General features: G+C 35.6%; 1 protein-coding gene across 6 annotated transcripts in view; it reads right to left on the bottom strand.

Moving 5' to 3' along the window:
- NT5C2 (5'-nucleotidase, cytosolic II) overlaps positions 1-17,383 on the bottom strand; it is a 95,682-nt gene that overhangs the window by 34,478 nt on the left and 43,821 nt on the right. For 5 of the 6 annotated variants that reach the window (XM_052661198.1, XM_052661197.1, XM_052661199.1 and 2 more), the window contains one exon: positions 12,186-12,259. In XM_052661198.1, coding sequence (XP_052517158.1) covers positions 12,186-12,259 — 74 coding nt within the window. Of the gene's footprint in view, positions 1-12,185; positions 12,260-16,137; positions 16,307-17,383 lie in introns of those variants that run through there. The other variant, XM_052661200.1, reaches the window with a different exon arrangement.

Here is a 17,383-nt window from a genome sequence, read left to right on the forward strand (position 1 = left end):
GAACCTTCCCCCACACCCCACTCCTACCCAAAAATGTTGTGCTACTCTCCCTTGGGATAAATTTCTGAAAACAATTCTACATATATAATTTTGATGTTAATTCTATGGAACTTACTGTATGTTTAAGTTTTTCATGCAACCCAAAAGTCAACTAGTTCTTTCCACTCAAAAGAGTCTTACTGTTTCAAAAAAGCAAATAACTCCCCTTGTACTTATCAGAAGCATATCAGTGATACCTCTGTCCTAAAGTAAAAATTTTAAGTAAGAACCTTTTCACCGAAATCTATTTCTTCAGTATGATCCTGCTAAGAAATAACCCTTCACTGAAAACACTGCTTAATTTCTATGGAAACATAATCTGATGCCAAATACTTTGTCATTAAGAATCTACTCAGAAAAGAACTTTAACTTTCTATTTTTTGTGACCATTGGCATTACTTAAGAAGAAAATTCAAAACAGTGATTAAATATTCCACTGTCAACATTTCAGCATTCCAGGTTTCCCCACAATTTAGAGGAATATAAATGAGTTTAATTAATATTGATACTTTTCTCCTTAGAGTTTCCCTTATGCTCAAGTTCAGCATATTAACATTTTGGTATCACCAGTCAGAGCAAGAAAAGTACTTTCCCTGCATTTATCATTTTACATATATTCATTATTCCATTCAAACCTTATACCAGTAGTTCATCCCTATAACCCTGCCCTGTTTTTGGAGTAAATGAAGAGGTTAAGCAACATGCTAGTAGCCAAGAGCTAGTACAAGGCAGAGATGGGACCCAGATCCAGGTCTCCCACTCCTCTTTCTCTCCAACCACAGAGCCTCTAAGGTAAAGATGAAAAACGAGACTGGGTCTAAACTCAGCGTATATGGAACTTACCCTTCAAAACAGAAAAAGAGCTATCCTGGCTTGTGTGTGTGTTTTTTTTTTAATCACTTTTTTATACCAAGATTCCACTGGTTTTTCTAGCGGTCATGTATGGATGTGAGAGTTGGACTGTGAAGAAGGCTGAGCGCCGAAGAATTGATGCTTTTGAACTGTGGTGCTGGAGAAGACTCTTGAGAGTCCCTTGGACTGCAAGGAAATCCAACCAGTCCATTCTAAAGGAGATCAGTCCTGAGTGTTCATTGGAAGGACTGATGCTAAACCTGAAACTCCAGTACTTTGGCCACCTCATGCAAAGAGTTGACTCATTGGAAAAGACCCTGATGCTGGGAGGGGTTGGGGGCAGGAGGAGAAGGGGACGACAGAGGATGAGATGGCTGGATAGCATCACTGACTTGATGGACATGAGTCTGAGTGAGCTCTGGGCGTTGGTGATGAACAGGGAGGCCTGGCGTGCTGCAATTCACGGGGTCACAAAGAGTTGGACACGACTAAGTGACTGAACTGAACTGGACTGACACTTAACAGCTAGTGACTAGCATTTTGCTTGTTAAAGAAACCACGTTTTGGAGATTAGCAGTCTGTCAGAAAGTGATGATCTATTACCATGAGGAGGTGATCTTAAGCACATTATATGACTCAGTTAATCATAAAAGATCTTCTTGTTTGAAACCTCAGCAATAAATTTCTAGGTATAATATTATAAAATTAAGTAACAAAAAACTAACAGTAATGGAAACCCCAGGTCTGTTTATGCCTATATGCCACTTGAAAAATGAACAAGAACTAAACCTTAAAAGCTCAAGTCCTCCTTTTGTTTTCTATTTTCACCTTCTGTCCACTGTTAGTAACAACAAATTCTGCAACATAACATTTTTAGGAGTCCTGTATGCAAACAAAATCAAAGAAACAAAATTAACAAATAGTACAGATTGGTCCCTTCATTCTATGGAGAGGGAGTAATATGGTTAAAAACAACTTTCTTGCTCTCTCACAAGTTCAAAAACCTAATCTTAGGTCAACTATGAAGACCTTTTTGGGCTTGGTTTGTCCTGGAGAATGCACTTATAAGTCTGATCCATCTGTCTGTATCACTGAGCCACAAAAAGGCTAAACATTACTCTCAGATAAAGACCACAAACACAAATTCCGAGGTCTAGAAAGGACCTACACTAGACAACTTGATAAAATAGGAAACCAGAACATAGTTCATCACTTGTTGGTAACGAAGCTAATATACAAGACTAAGTATGATGCTTGCTCCTTGGAAGAAAAGATATGACCAATCTGGATAGCATATTAAAAAGCAGAGAGACATTACTTTGCCAACAAAGGTCCGTCTAGTCAAAGCAATGGTTTTTCCAGTAGTCACGTATGGATGTGAGTTGGACCGTAAAGAAAGCTGAGCACCGAAAAATTGATGCTTTTGAACTGTGGTGTGGAGAAGACTCTTGAGAGTCCCTTGGACTGCAAGGAGATCAAACCAGTCAATCCTAAAGGAAATCAATAGCAAATATTCATTGGAAGGACTGATGCTGAAGCTGAAGCTCCAATACTTTGGCCAACTGATGAGAAAAACTGACTCACTAGAAAAGACCCTGATGTTAGGAAAGATTGAAGGCAGGAAGAGAAGGGGACAACAGAGGATGAGATGGGTGGATGGCATCACCGACTCGATGGATCTGAGTTTGAGCAAGCTCCGGAAGTTGGTGATGGACAGGGAAGCCCAGCGTGCAGCATTCCATGGGGTTGCAAAGAGTCAGACACGACTAAGCAACTGAACTGAAGTATGACCTAGATTCTAAACACTGACTTTTGTATACATTTAATCCGTTATTTAGTAGACAAACTGGTTATACTATAATTAATGTACATAATTTCATTAGAGAAATAAAGTGTTAACCTAGAGTACTGTGGAGATGAAGCTTTAAATAAATACCAATACTGGCATTAATTCTATAGGCAGGTTTCAGGATTAAAACTGATTCAGGTCCAAAAATTCTCTGTTTGCCAGTTTTAATTTTTATCTATACAAAAATGTCAATCTTACATAGAAATCCTGCAAATAAACTAATAAAAACAAAAAAAAAGTATAGCTTGCTTTTAGCTTGCTTTAATCACAAGGACAGCTGATGATAAAGGGATCTTCTCATAAAAAAAATAACTATGTGAGGTATGAGGCTGATATTGAGATGAGATGAAGACAGTGAAGCTCCCATCAGAATGGATTGTTACTGAACACTGTGATTCACTTCACTCAATGAATAAATGTACCAAACTCTAAGCAAAATCATTAAATTTTTGAAAATTAATATAAGGCCATCTGGCCACCTGATGGGAAGAGCCAACTCATTGGAAAAGATCCTGATGCTGGGAAAGAAGGAAGGCAAAAGGAGAAGGGGGCAGAAGAGGAGGAGATGGTTAGATAGTATTACTAACTCAACGGACATGAATTTGAGCAAACTCTGGGAGGTAGGGGAGGCGAAAAAAAGCCTGGTGTGCTGCAGTCCACAGGGTCACAGAGAGTCAGACACAACTTAGCAACACAACAAAAACAAAATCAATTTCTCTTTTAATAAACTAAAAGAACAAAACCCCCACAACTTAATTTCATTCTGTCAAAGGTTCATATGGAACCTTTGACACCACTGATGGTAGTAAACTGCAAGTCTGGAATAATTACATACGCAGCTTAACATGCTTAGAGTCCATGTATGCATTCTTACCTCAGTTATCCTCTTTCTTATTTATTAGTGATAAATCAAAGTTTTAAGTGATTATTTACCACTAATTTTATCAACCCTGACATCTGACATGAAGATGAGGATTATCAAAGCCAATCTTCTTACCGATCAGTATGGACTAAAAGTGACCCAAAGTTAACCTAATCCATGACACCTCTCCTGCCAAAGAAGGTCTCCTATGGTCATTTTCTAGACCCAAACAGAACTGTTTTCTTATGAAAATAGCTTAACTCCCCAAAATCAGATTCCATCCCAAACTCTTTCCATGGAAAGGTCATATATATTTCAAACATGTGTAAACACGGGAAGAAAAACTTTGAGAAAACCTATGTAGTTGTTTTCTCTGAAAAAATTTAGGCAAGATTTACAGCGTGATAAAGTAGGCCCTGAAAACATAACCACCTTCTCTTACTGAATGAACCATTCCAAAACAAGACTGCCACATGAGACACAATGTCCTATCCAGACTCTTCAGAAACACCAATCCTCGCCTTACTATCAATCTCCCTACATTCTCAGAGAAGACGATGGCACCCCACTCCAGTACTCTTGCCTGGAAAATCCCATGGACAGAGGAACCTGGTGGGCTGCAGTCCATGGGGTCTCGAAGAGTTGGACAAGACTGAGCGACTTCACTTTCACTTTTCACTTTCATGCATTGGAGAAGGAAATGGCAACCCACTCCAGTGTTCTTGCCTGGAGAATCCCAGGGACGGGGGAGCCTGGTGGGCTGCCGTCTATGGGGTCGCACAGAGTAGGACACGACTGAAGCAACTTCGCAGCAGCAGCACTGCATTCTAACTCTGAAAACCAGTAATCCATCTATGCTGTAAATGATAACTCTGTATCACTCAAAATATCACTTGCCAGAATAGCCAATTCATAGATTATGCTAGATAGCAATTTTATAGCATATCTAACCATTTCATTCCAGATAAAATGAATGTTTATTAGCTTGTTCCTTCTCCCAATTAAAAAAAAAAAAAAAAGCAAATGGTTATTGAATGTCTTTTCTTTAGGAATAGTTACACAAAGAAGGTAGCCATTTACTGTAACAACTACTATTTATTAAGCACTTAATATATACTGAGCTATTGATAATACTGGCTTCCCTGATAGCTCAGTTGGTAAAGAATCTGCCTGCAATGAAGGAGGCCAAAGTTTGATTCCAGGGTCAGGAAGATGCCCTGGAGGAGGGATAGGGTACCCACTCCAGTATTCTGGCCTGGAGAATGCCATGGACTATATAGTCCATGGGGTCGCAAAGAGACAGACACAACTGAGCGACTTTCACTACTTCTAGTTATTGATAATACTAAAAAAAAAAAAGCTAAAACAACCAAGCCCTTAACCGCCAAACTCTAAAGTCAATACAAGGGGAAAAAATGAAACAAAGTGTACTGTGCCACATTTCATTCCGCATAGAGAATTGGCATATTTCATTAATGCCTGAAGCAAGAAAGTAGGTCAACAACATCAAAGATATTAATGGTGCTAAGAGAATACAGAAGCAAAACAATCAAACTTAAAAATTATAATCAGAAATTAAAGTTATTATTGCCTGCTGCTGCTGCTAAGTCGCTTCAGTCGTGTCCGACCCTGTGCGACCCCATAGACGGCAGCCCACCAGGCTCCCCTGTCCCTGGGATTCTCCAGGCAAGAATACTGGAGTGGGTTGCCATTTCCTTCTCCAATGCATGAAAGTGAAAAATGAAAGTGAAGTCACTCAGTCATGTCTGACTCTTAGCGACCGCATGGACTGCAGCCCACCAGGCTCCCCCGTCCCTGGGATTCTCCAGGCAAGAACACTGGAGTGGGTTGCCATTTCCTTCTCCAATGCATGAATGTGAAAAGTGAAAGTGAAGTTGCTCAGTCATGTCTGACTCTTAGCAACCCCATGGACTGCAGCCTACCAGGCTCCTCTATCCATGGGATTTTCCAGGCAAGAGTACTGGAGTAGGGTGCCATATTATTGCCTAGGTCCTAATAAAAAATATAAACCAAATGAAGAAAATGCCTGGAATATTTGGATAGTACTTTAATAATTTTCTAAGTACTGTTTTTATAGTTAACAATTATCACAAAAGCAGGTTACAACCTCAAAGTCATAATTAATTTAAAATCATCACTAAATTTAATTCTTCCTCATTCTCAAGCACTCATTGAAACCAAAAGGTGGTTCTTTTTTTCTTGGCAGAGGTTAAAGGGTGGGGGATTAATAACATGGATAAACCCCTAGCTAGACTGATGAAGGAAAAAAAGGGTACAAATTACCAGTATCAGGAATGAAAACAAGGACATTACTACAGATCCTACAGACATCAAAAGAATAATTTTAAAACATTATGAATTATTTGATGTCAATAAATTTGAAACTTAGATGAAAAGGCACAAATTATCAAAACTGATACAGAAAGAAATAGAAACTGACTAGCCCCATATTTTTGTTTAAAAGTTGAATGTATAATTTGAAGTGAAAGTCGCTCAGTTATGTCCAACAGACCACCATGGACTATACAGTCCATGGAATTCTCTGGGCCAGAATACTGAAGTGGGTAGCCTTTCCCTTCTCCAGGGGATCTTCCCAACCCAGGGATCAAACTCAGGTCTCTCACACGGCAGGCAGATTCTTTACCAGCTGACCCACAAGGGAAGCCCAAGAATACTAGTGTGGGTAGCTTATTCCTTCTCCAGCTGATCTTCCCCATCTGGGAATTGAACTGGGGTCTCCTGCATTTCAGATGGATTCTTTACCAACTGAGCTATCAGGGAAGCTCAATAATTTGAAACCTTCTCACAAAAAGATAATTCCTGGCCTACATGGCTTCACTAGTTAATCTTATCGAATATTTAAGGAACATGTACATGACCAAGTATATGACCAAGGAGGATTTATTCCAGGAATGCAAAACTGGTTTAATATTCAGAAATCAGTCAGGGCAATTCACCCTTTTAATAGACTAAAAAAGAAAAAAACACATAATCATCTCAACTGAGACAGAAAAACATCTAATGAAATTTAGCACCCATTCACGTTAAAAAACAAAGCAAATCAGAACTCTCAGAAAATTAGGAATAAAAGGGAACTTCCTCAACCTGATAAAAATTATCTACATAAAACCAACACCTTATTTAACAGTGAAAAACTGAACGTTCTCTCCCTAAGATCAAGAACACTCAGGAAGTTAATTCAACATGGTACAAAGGTTTTAGTCAGCACAATGAAGCCAAAAAAATTTTTTAATAAAATAAATTATAAAGATATATGGGCTTCCCTGGTGGCTCAGTTGGTAAAGAATCTGCCTGCAATACAGGAAACCTGGTTTTGATCCCTGGGTTGGGAGGATCCCATGGAGAAGAAAATGGCAACCCTCTCCAGTATTCTCGCTGGGAAATCCCATGGACAGAGGAGACTAGTGGACTACATATAGTCCACAGGGTCGAAAAAATCATACACAACTTAGCGACCAAACCACAACAAAGATATACAGATTGGAAAGGAAAAATTAAATCATTTGCAGATGATATGATCATAGAAGTAGATAATTCTAAGGAATCTACAAAAGAGTTACTAGAACTAATAAGCAAATTAAGCAGGTCACAGGACACAAAAACACACTGCATTCCCAAATGCTAATGACAAAAAAAATAGGAGTGTAATGTAAAACACCATTTAAAACTACATTAAAATATGAAATATTTAACAGATAAATGTAACAAAATATGTATGAAACCTTTACACCAAAAATCACAAAAAAATTGTTAAGATACTAAAGAAGATTAGGTAAATCAAATGATGTATCATGTTCATGGACTGGAAGATTCTACATAGTTAAGATAGTTAAGATGTCAAATGGAATAAGGGATCAAGACAATCATAACCAAAACCCCATCCAGACTTTTTTGAAAAACTGACGAGTTTATTTTAAAATGTATACAGAAATATGAAGGACCTAAAATATCAAAATAATTTGAGAAAAGAATAAAGTTAAAGGACTTAACACTACCTTACTTTAAGACTAACTATAAACCTACAATAACCAGTCAAGACCATGTGACATTCACTGAGATCAATGGACTAGAATGTCAATAGATAGACTAACACGTATTGGTCAATTCAGTCACAAGATATGTATCTGACAGAGGATCAGCATTCAGAATACATACAGAACTTCTATAATTGACAATAAAAAGATAAACAACCCAATTAAAACATAAGCATTAAAAAAAAAAACATAAGCATTTGAATAGGCACTTCACAAAACACATATACCCAATAAGTACATGAAGATTTTCAACATCACTAGTTATCAGAGAAATACAAAATAAAGTCACAGTGAAATAACACTACATATTCACTAGAATGGCTAAAATTCAAAGGACTGACAATATCAAGTGTAGATAGGAGTGAAGCAACTAGAATTTGCATGTTTTCTGGGTACGAATTTAAAATAGTATCACTACTTTGAAAAACCATTTGTCAGTTTCCCACAAGGTAAACATTATCTGGCAATTACACTCCTAAATGTTTTCCTAGAAAAAAATAAAAATATACATCCGCAAAAAGACTCCTACATATACGTTAACAGTTTTACTCACAACAGCCCCAAACTGGAAACAATCCAAATGCCCATCAATAGATAAATGGACACACAAATTGCAGCATAAAAACAAAGGACTGCTACCTGGTCTCCCGACCCAAAAAAGTAAAGCTTAAAGAGAAAAGAGAATTTCATAATTTTTACTGGTTAGCATCACTAGTAATAAGACCTATTATGGGCCCCTGGTATCATGCTCTAAGAAGGGCACATACTGCTGTGGTATTCTTCCCAAATATGCACAATACTTCAATCTATTCATGGAAAAAAATAAATCAGACAAATCCAAATTGTGAAACATTCTACAAAAACATCTAACCAGGACTCTTCAAGAGTGTCAAAGCAATGAAAGATATGAAAGACTCAGGAAGTATCACAGAAGAGACAAAGGAAATACGACAACTAAATCCAATGTGAAATTCTGGTTTGGATCTTGAATCAGAATAAAAGGATTTTAGTTTATAAACTGAATAAAGTCTGTCGTTCAATTAACAGTATTGTACTAATGTTAATTTCTTAGTTTTTATAATTGTCCTACAGTCAACCATGGGTCAAGTAAGACGTTACCATAGGAGACAATAAAGGCAGACTATTACTTTTGCAACTTTTCCACAAATCTAAAAATATTTCAAAATAAAAACTTTAAAAGTCAGGACTGAAAAAAAAGAATGAACTACCTACTGACAGACACAACATGAATGAATCACAAAAACATTATGCTAAGCAAAAGAAGTCAGAAACAGAGTACATCAGTGTATGACTCCATTTACATGAAATTCTAGAAAGGTAAAATTAATCTGTAGTGACAAAAAGCCATGGGGCCAAGAGAGGGGAAGGAGGAGAAGTAACTTCACAAAGGCAGTGAGGGAACTTTCTGTAGTGATAGAAAAACGCTCTATCTTAATTGCAGTGATGATGGTTGCTGGTTACATAGGCATAATACATTTTGTCAAAGTCCATCTATATAATTAAAATGCATGTATTTCATTGTATGTAACTTATTCTTCAATAAAGTTTATTAAAAATTTTAAAATAAGTCCATGCTTAAAAGTATTTAACTTGAATAATTAGTGTATATTTTATATTGGGTAAACATAAAATACCATGATTGATTCCTAAACTGATATATTAAAACTTATGCACCCAAATTGTTCATTCAATAAATATTCACTGAGCAACTACTATACTCCAGATTTTAGGCCACACATAGGACATAAATGTGAAAAAGAAACTCCTTACCCTTGAGGAACTAGCAGGCCAAAGAGGAGACAAGCAAGTGAACAAAAACTGCAAGTGAATTACAAATTGCTCTGGGGGGTGATATACCAAGGTGTCAGGATTGCACAGAGAAGACAATGTCTCAGAAAAGGCTTCAGAGAGAATACAAGCCCTTTCCAAGAATTCATCCTGTGAGGTTACTCCACTTATTTCAGGGATATTTATCCCAAATACTCAAAGCTTTCAAAAAAACACTACTTTTAGTCTTGTCACTGTACTTTATGGCACATTTTTCTCGTGAAAAGTCCTTAGTACTTCAAGGGTGTGGTTTGTTTGTTTAAAAACCAAAAGTTATTCAGACAAATTTTATGAATATTTATTATGGCAAACAAGTGGCAGTATAAAATCAGTAAAATTGTTTTCCTACATGCTTTATGAAGTGAAGGCAATACCACAAGGATAGTCACAATGGTTTTCATCCAAAATAGAACTACTGGAATAATATATAGTCTCTCAAGGGGGCTACTTCAAGAGCTTTGTCTTTTTGGGTGCTTAAGTCTTGGCTGGTTTGTCTGCAGGGGAGGGGAAAGTGCATATCACTTTCAAATTACACCTTGCTATAAACTGTCATTATTCAAAATACAATGTAAACTTATATTCACATATATTATATACATATATATACATGCATGCTTAAGTCTGAATCTTAGTTCAGCTATATCACAACTGAATGTCTTTAGATAAAGCCCTCAAAATCTTAGTGTCCTCTGTAAAATGAAGACAATAATAGTAGAATCTGCCTCATAGGATTCTGTATTAAATAAGTGATGTGAATGAGATAATCTGCATATTAAATGAAATAACCTATGTAAAACACTTAGAACAATGCTTGGCATATAATAAGTACTTAATAAATGATAATAATCACTATCACTAATATATAGCAAAGTATAGTGTCTAAACTAAGAATAAACATTAAAACATAAAGTAAGATTACAAAAAAAAAAAGCATATAAAAAGAAGAAACCATTAGGTAGCTTTAAAGTTTAGAAACCAAGATTCAGTGACTTTTTTGTTAAACAAGAGAATTCCTTTTTAAAGTATTCTATAGAATATACAGTTATCCCAATGCTCAGTAACAAAATCCACCAGGCACATTACAAGTTTCCAGCGAATACTTATTGAACTACTTCAATACAGTAAGATGATCTTAGTAACCAAGAAAAAAAAGTTTGCCACTTTCCAGCCCCATTAACTTCTATCTCTGCTTTAGTTAATACCACTTTCAGCTGCCAAATGATCTTCTTTTCCCTGGACAGCAGAATTCTAGAAAGGAGAAACTGCAGGATTTTCTTCCAATTTGGACAACAAGATCTACACTGAGAAAGCACAGTGTTTCTAACTGCTTTCTGATAAGAATATCTGAAAGCGCCTGTGTCCAACTGGGAAAATATAAAAGAATCTACTGCAAAAACAGCTTGAAGGTTAAAGAAAACTAAATAAATAACAAAGACTATAGAGAGAAGAAAGAAAAATTAAAATCAAGTCAGTGTATATTTTCAATACATAACTTGTTTGGTAAAATATACCCACATCCATGCAACAAGTACCTATAAACTACATGTGCTCATTTCATACATTTTTAATATTAACTTATAGTTGCCTAAATTGAACATCAAATTGAGATTTATCTAATTTGAGATGGAAGTCAATTTTCTAACACTGTTATATAAAGTTTCTGAAGATAAGTGAATTAATACATTTTAATGTTTTGTGTACTTAAAGACAATAGCTTTAGAGAAAATTTCTGAAAGACTCTGAGTTGTACACATGTGCAGGTAACAAACATATAAACATGTGTGCTCAACTCAGTTCTTCACCCCGTTTTTCTTAGTTTATTATTTTTATTTGAAGTAAAATTGATTTGCTATGTTGGTATTAGCTTCAGGTGTACAGCAAAGTGATTCAGTTATATATATATATTCTTTTTCAGATTCTTTTCCCTTATAGATGATAAGACATTGAATATATAGTTCCCTGTGCTATACAGTTATCTCAATGCTCAGTAACAAAATGAGATTTTTGATTTTGATCCTTGTTATTCATCCCTACTACCTCTTAAATTAAATGACATTTTGGCCAGACTGCAAATACTTTAATAAAAACTTCATAAGTTCTCAAAATATGTTGCAACTATTGGCTAATACATTAAGTATTTCAAATATATCTCAGAGATAGAAAAGCAAAAACAACAATGCTGGTGTCTAAGGTCTATTTGATAATGAAAAAAGTAATAGCTCTAGCTTTTAAAGTCTTTACATAGTATATGTGTAATAATTTCAAAAGAAAATCAACACATTTTCCATTTGTCTTAAGAATAACATTGAAATTTTTAACTGATAAAAGTTTACCTGTGGTAGACAGACACAAAATTCCATCCTTGAAGAACAGCTTAATAAAGTAAAAGCCAAAAGTGCACAAATATACATATTAATGCATACTTTCATCGTATCATTTCTTACCAGGGTCTCTAATTTAGCACTTGTTCTACCTGTACAATCTAAATCTCAAGGAAATCTGATAATTTCAATATTCACAAATGTCAATGAAAGCAGCCTGGTAACAAAAGCTTCTGGCAGCTAAATATGTGACTACATCAACAAGTGTTTATTGTAAGGTCTAGTGTGTTGTTGTATCCTAGGTAGTAGTTCTTAAGCAATCACCAAGTGATACTCACCAGCGAGTGTATAATCCATGTCAAAACCAAAACACTTTATTTTTTCCATGGCTAAACTCCGGTTCACAAACACCCTAAAGAAAAAACAGTAAAAAATGATAACACTGTAGCCAGAAAAAAATTAAGTTCAATGGAATTATCTGGCTATCTTTCTAGATGTCATTTAAATACCAATATTAAGATTCACAATATAAATTACTCAAGTTCTCCTTATACCATAGGTGACATCAGATACATTCAATAAGAAAATATGAATTTTCTTATTGTGTCTTTATTTTAACAATGCTATGTACTCAAAATTTCAGAGAATCAGTTCTCCTTTTCTAAGTCTGACCCCATAAAATAGCTTATTTCTGAGATTTTATAATTCATTCACTCATTTATAATATATTTAATGAACAGAGGTTCACTTAAAGCCCATCATATGCCATACACTAAAGACATAAATATAAACAGATTTATTCAACAAATACTTACCAAATGCGTACTATATACCAGGCACTGTGATATGGCAGAGAATAAAACAGTCCCTGCCCTAATGGTACTTATATTTTAACCGATTTCTATCCTTGAGGAATTTAGCAGTAGCAGGAGAGAGGCTTAAGCAACTAGTTAAAGCATTTCAATAAATGCTATAAAATAACATGCAGGAGAGAGCACAAGTTGTTTGAGCTGATCTTAAACAATCAGTAGAAGTTTTCCAGTAGGACAAAGCAAGAAAGGCACTCCACACAGAATGACAAGGTAAAGATAAGGTTTGCAAGGAACCAAAAACCATTTACTGGAGCTGGAGCTGCATTTTCTTTGGTTTTAATTTTCTGTTTCTGCAAACAGAAGTTTTTCAGAGAAGGGAAAGCAGCAATAAAGGTTATGAAGCTAAAAAAGGGTAGCAAGGGTCAGATTAATGAAGACTGTGTGCCACACTAGAGAGATGGGGCTTTATCCTGCAGGCAAGAACAAATTATCAGATTTTGATGAAATGCAATAAGCAGATTCAAACTTCAGAAAGATAACTATGAAAACACAAGGAAAACTAAACATAATATGCAGGATCATCATCATGATGGTGCTTTGGGGTAAGTTTCAAGCATCTCTGAAAATAAGGGGACCCCCTCAATCTGATCCCAAAGTTTGGTGGCCAAAATCACTGAATGGTTTATCCTCTTATTACCAAACCTTTTCTCTGCCTTCATCTCATAAGTAACTATGAGAAATGAGAATGCTACAAATCACCCAGGAAACTTGGTAAAAATAAAGATACCTAGGCTAGGCTTCTCCACTGACAATATAGGTCAGTAGTCTCCAAAGAGGAGTGACTGCATCTAAGGATATGAAAGACTCCCCTGGAATACAGAACAAAGGGTTACAGCTTCTACTCAAAATTATCTCGTATTTTTTAAGTGTCTAATTTGTGTATGTTTTCTACTATACACAAGTAATGATCGTAGTATATGTAATTTAAGCATGCATCCAGAAGGATGACTGTTTCATACTTTAACCAACGAAATACTCAAGTTTGGAAATCATTAATCTAGATAACGACTTAAAAAAAAACTCTTCACCAACTCAAAAACTATTGTTTTAAACTTTAATAGAAAGTTTTTCCTCTCATCTCAGAATGCATGCACCAATTTTATATGCAAATAATCAAATATTTGCTTACAATATTTTAACTGGGGTCTTAATGGGTCCTTGAATTCAGAAATGTTATTCTCTAACAAATATGAACTTGTTTCTCTCATAGTGTGCTATGCACACTAGGTAAGTTTCATAAAACTCTTAGTTCCTGAGAGAGATGTTATGTAAAACATTTATACTTTCTTTCCCTAAGAAAACCTGTTATTCTGGAAAATCAGCCCTTATTCTGATTGGGTTAATAATGGATGGGAGAGGAAGAGTAGTGAATAGCTGAAAGATACAGGGAACTAGAAGACAAATGACACCTACTCAAATCTTTTTAAAAATACCCCCAAACTCCAAATATATCACCATGACCCTTCTACCACTTCATCAAATTTCACTCTATTACTACCAACTGGAGCATCTACTTTATTATCACCTTTTTCAGTTACATAAATCCTTATGAAGGCACAAGAGAAGGTAAAGACACTGAGTAATGGATTTAACTCTGGAAACACTGAAGCTGAGACTTTTCAAACACACTCTCAATTCAGGCTAGGGGGCCAACTGGATCAAATCCTTGATCAAAGCCCAAACAGCTGACATGCCTAAAATATTCTGTGGGAATTCAGCAGGAACACACTGGGAAGATTTTTCTATCCAGGAGAGAGATATATGGGACCACATAATAAAAGGAACAGCTTTGATTCTGACGTAAGAATGATGCAAGCTGGTTTTAGACACAGCTAGAATCATAGACAAAAAGACACTTTTCTGGTATCAGTCACTGCTAAAGGTAGAAAGAAATAGATCCAGCTAGATAATCCACCCACTTCTTTCTTGTCCAGAAGAGAGATTAACCTGTATTCCTTATCACATTTTTAAGGATACAGAGATCATACTATTATCCTTAGTCATTGTCCATAGAAACCTTGGGAAAGATATATATCAGGAATAAAAAAATCTGTTGTTTCTGCAAAAATAATCATTGCTAAATATCCATTAAATCACACTCTTTCCTCTTTGACTAACTGGTCACTTTATTCAATCAACATGTTTGTCGAATGCCTATTACAAAGCAGGTACCATTTTATGACATACATCCTAGAAGCTGTCCTTTAGGGAGTAGCTAAAACTAGTAAGATTTTTCAGATGTCTAAAATTAGAAAAGATGCTTTTCTATGAAACCAAATATCCTTTATCTTTTCATTTTCATTTAAAGTAAGTACCCTCACCTACAGAAGCAACTCCTGAACTTAATAATCACTCCTGTCTCTCCTATAATTTAAGAAACAAAAGAAAAACCTAACATATATTCTCACTGCTCCTTTTCTTTCCCTAATTTAAGCTACAACATAGGAGACAGGGGCAATAGGGAATTAAATCTAATTTATGCATGAATACCTAAAGTGCATAAGCAAAGCTGTGATAACAAAAGGGAACAGCTGCATTATAGATAACTGCAGTAATATATATGCCATGATTTATAAAGATAATAAACATCCAAATGCTGAAAGTATGCACTGACTTCAGCTGAGAGGCAGCCTTGAGCCAGAAATACCACGTCTCCAGAATATAGCCTTAAAGCGAAACTGATCTCCTGGCGTCAAACTAATAAATATTTTTTACTATTATTATATAAAAGAAAGTGCTAGGTGCTCTATCAATTAAAAGGCTGATTCATCGTCTCACCACACTTTTAAAACAAAAATATCATTATCTGCCTTGGGGAATCCAAAATTTTCTATTGGTCCCAAAACCTGGACTGTATCTTCATTAATGCCTGTTAACTTGTGTCATTTTTCTAAATCATTAACCAGTGGACCACACTCCACATCTCTATCTTCAAGAGCCTGCCTATATTTGTGAAACTTTCCAAAGCTTACTTTAAATAAAGCAAAAAGCTGCCACCCCAGAAAGCATGACTGAACTAAGCATCCAACATTAAAATATAATTATCAGCCAGAAACTCCTATGTACTAAGTCACTTGCAAGATATAGATTTGAGCATTGAAACAACAGATACAATCTTTAGCAGACAGACCCAGAAACACTATAAAACTGAGCAGAGACGTCAACACAAAGATAAATGTTAACAGCTTTTACTATCATACGGCACTGCAGTAAGGCGTAACACTTGAAGAAATGCTATCCAAATAAATACAGACATTAAACAGAAGAAATGACTATTAACATAATGTGCTTTAAGAACAGGAATCTAGTATTCTCACACTAAAGGAACATGAACATGCAATTTACTAAATTTGGAATTTTGTAAATAGCAAACTCTTAATGGTTTTGAGATTTAACTTGTAATTCAAAGCAGCATTACCTCATCTGTCACTGGTTGCCGTTCTGCAAAGTGTGAAACTATTTGAGTCAACTAGTTCTTGAAGTCACATAACAGAATTCTTCTTCAAATCCCTAGTATAATTTTTGTGTGTGTGACTGTAACCTTACTTCAAAAAGATCGTTTTAGTCGGAACCAGGCCCCTCCACAGTATGTCTCTTCTGAGACAGTGCTGGAGAAAACACCTCTGTGTCTAATTTAACTTGTCATTGGATATCACTGTTGCTCCACATGAATCCATTTGGAATAGAATTTCTCTGGCACTGGTGAACTTTATCCCTCGCTCCTCCTCCTGCCCAGGAGTCACAATTTCCTGGCCAAAGGCCCAACAACAGTTACTGCAACAACAAATGAGACTAAGGATACAAGCAAAAAATCTCAGGCATGTTTTGGTTATGGGTTTGTGTAATTATATACTCAAAGTTTGTTACAGTTACAAGTGCCTGTTGGAGAGTGCACATTTAGATTATCAACCAAATGATGTATGTGAGTGTCTGTTAATTAACAGAAAAATGCTGTAAGGTGAATTTTTGTTGAAAACCTAATTTGTTATCTCTTTCCCCAAACTAGTCTCTATTTCCGCCAGGGCACTCTCATTTTCCCCTTAAGTCTAAAACCTAATTATTAAAATCTTTTGATTCTTTCCTCTCCCTCAAATCCACAACAGCTCACTTGCCTTCATTTAAATTTCCAAATGTCTCTAATCTAGATCTTCCATTCCATTCAAACTGCTAACAACTTGTCCAGGTCCCTCATTAATTCTCCAGCAATCATCTCTCAATGGCTCTGCCTGCGCACTAATGCCAAATTAATTGCTTTGAAGTAGTGCTACTCAAAAGTGGGGTCCACAGTCCAATGCAGATTTGTGAAGTGCTGTTACTGATTTAAGAAACTGCAAGTATTTAGAAACTTTTATAACAATTTGACAGAAAAGTTTTGTTTGTTGAACATAATAACAAAAAATATATACTTTCATTTTATCTCTCTTCATTTTTCAAGTAATTCATTTTTATTCTAAGTATCAATTTCTAACAGAAGAGAAGTCTTTTAGAAGAAAATGGTTCTCCAACATAGATGAGAAGCACTGTCCTAAGGCCCAGCTCTAATCATGTTGCTCTCCCTCTTAATAACTTTTAGACATTCCTCACTACCTACTACCAAATACATTACAATTTTTAAAAAAATCTTCGAGGAGTTCAAAGCTTTCATTATCTTTCCAAAATCAGTT

Source organism: Budorcas taxicolor, chromosome 23, assembly GCF_023091745.1.
Source record: "Budorcas taxicolor isolate Tak-1 chromosome 23, Takin1.1, whole genome shotgun sequence".
Lineage (NCBI taxonomy): Eukaryota > Metazoa > Chordata > Mammalia > Artiodactyla > Bovidae > Budorcas > Budorcas taxicolor.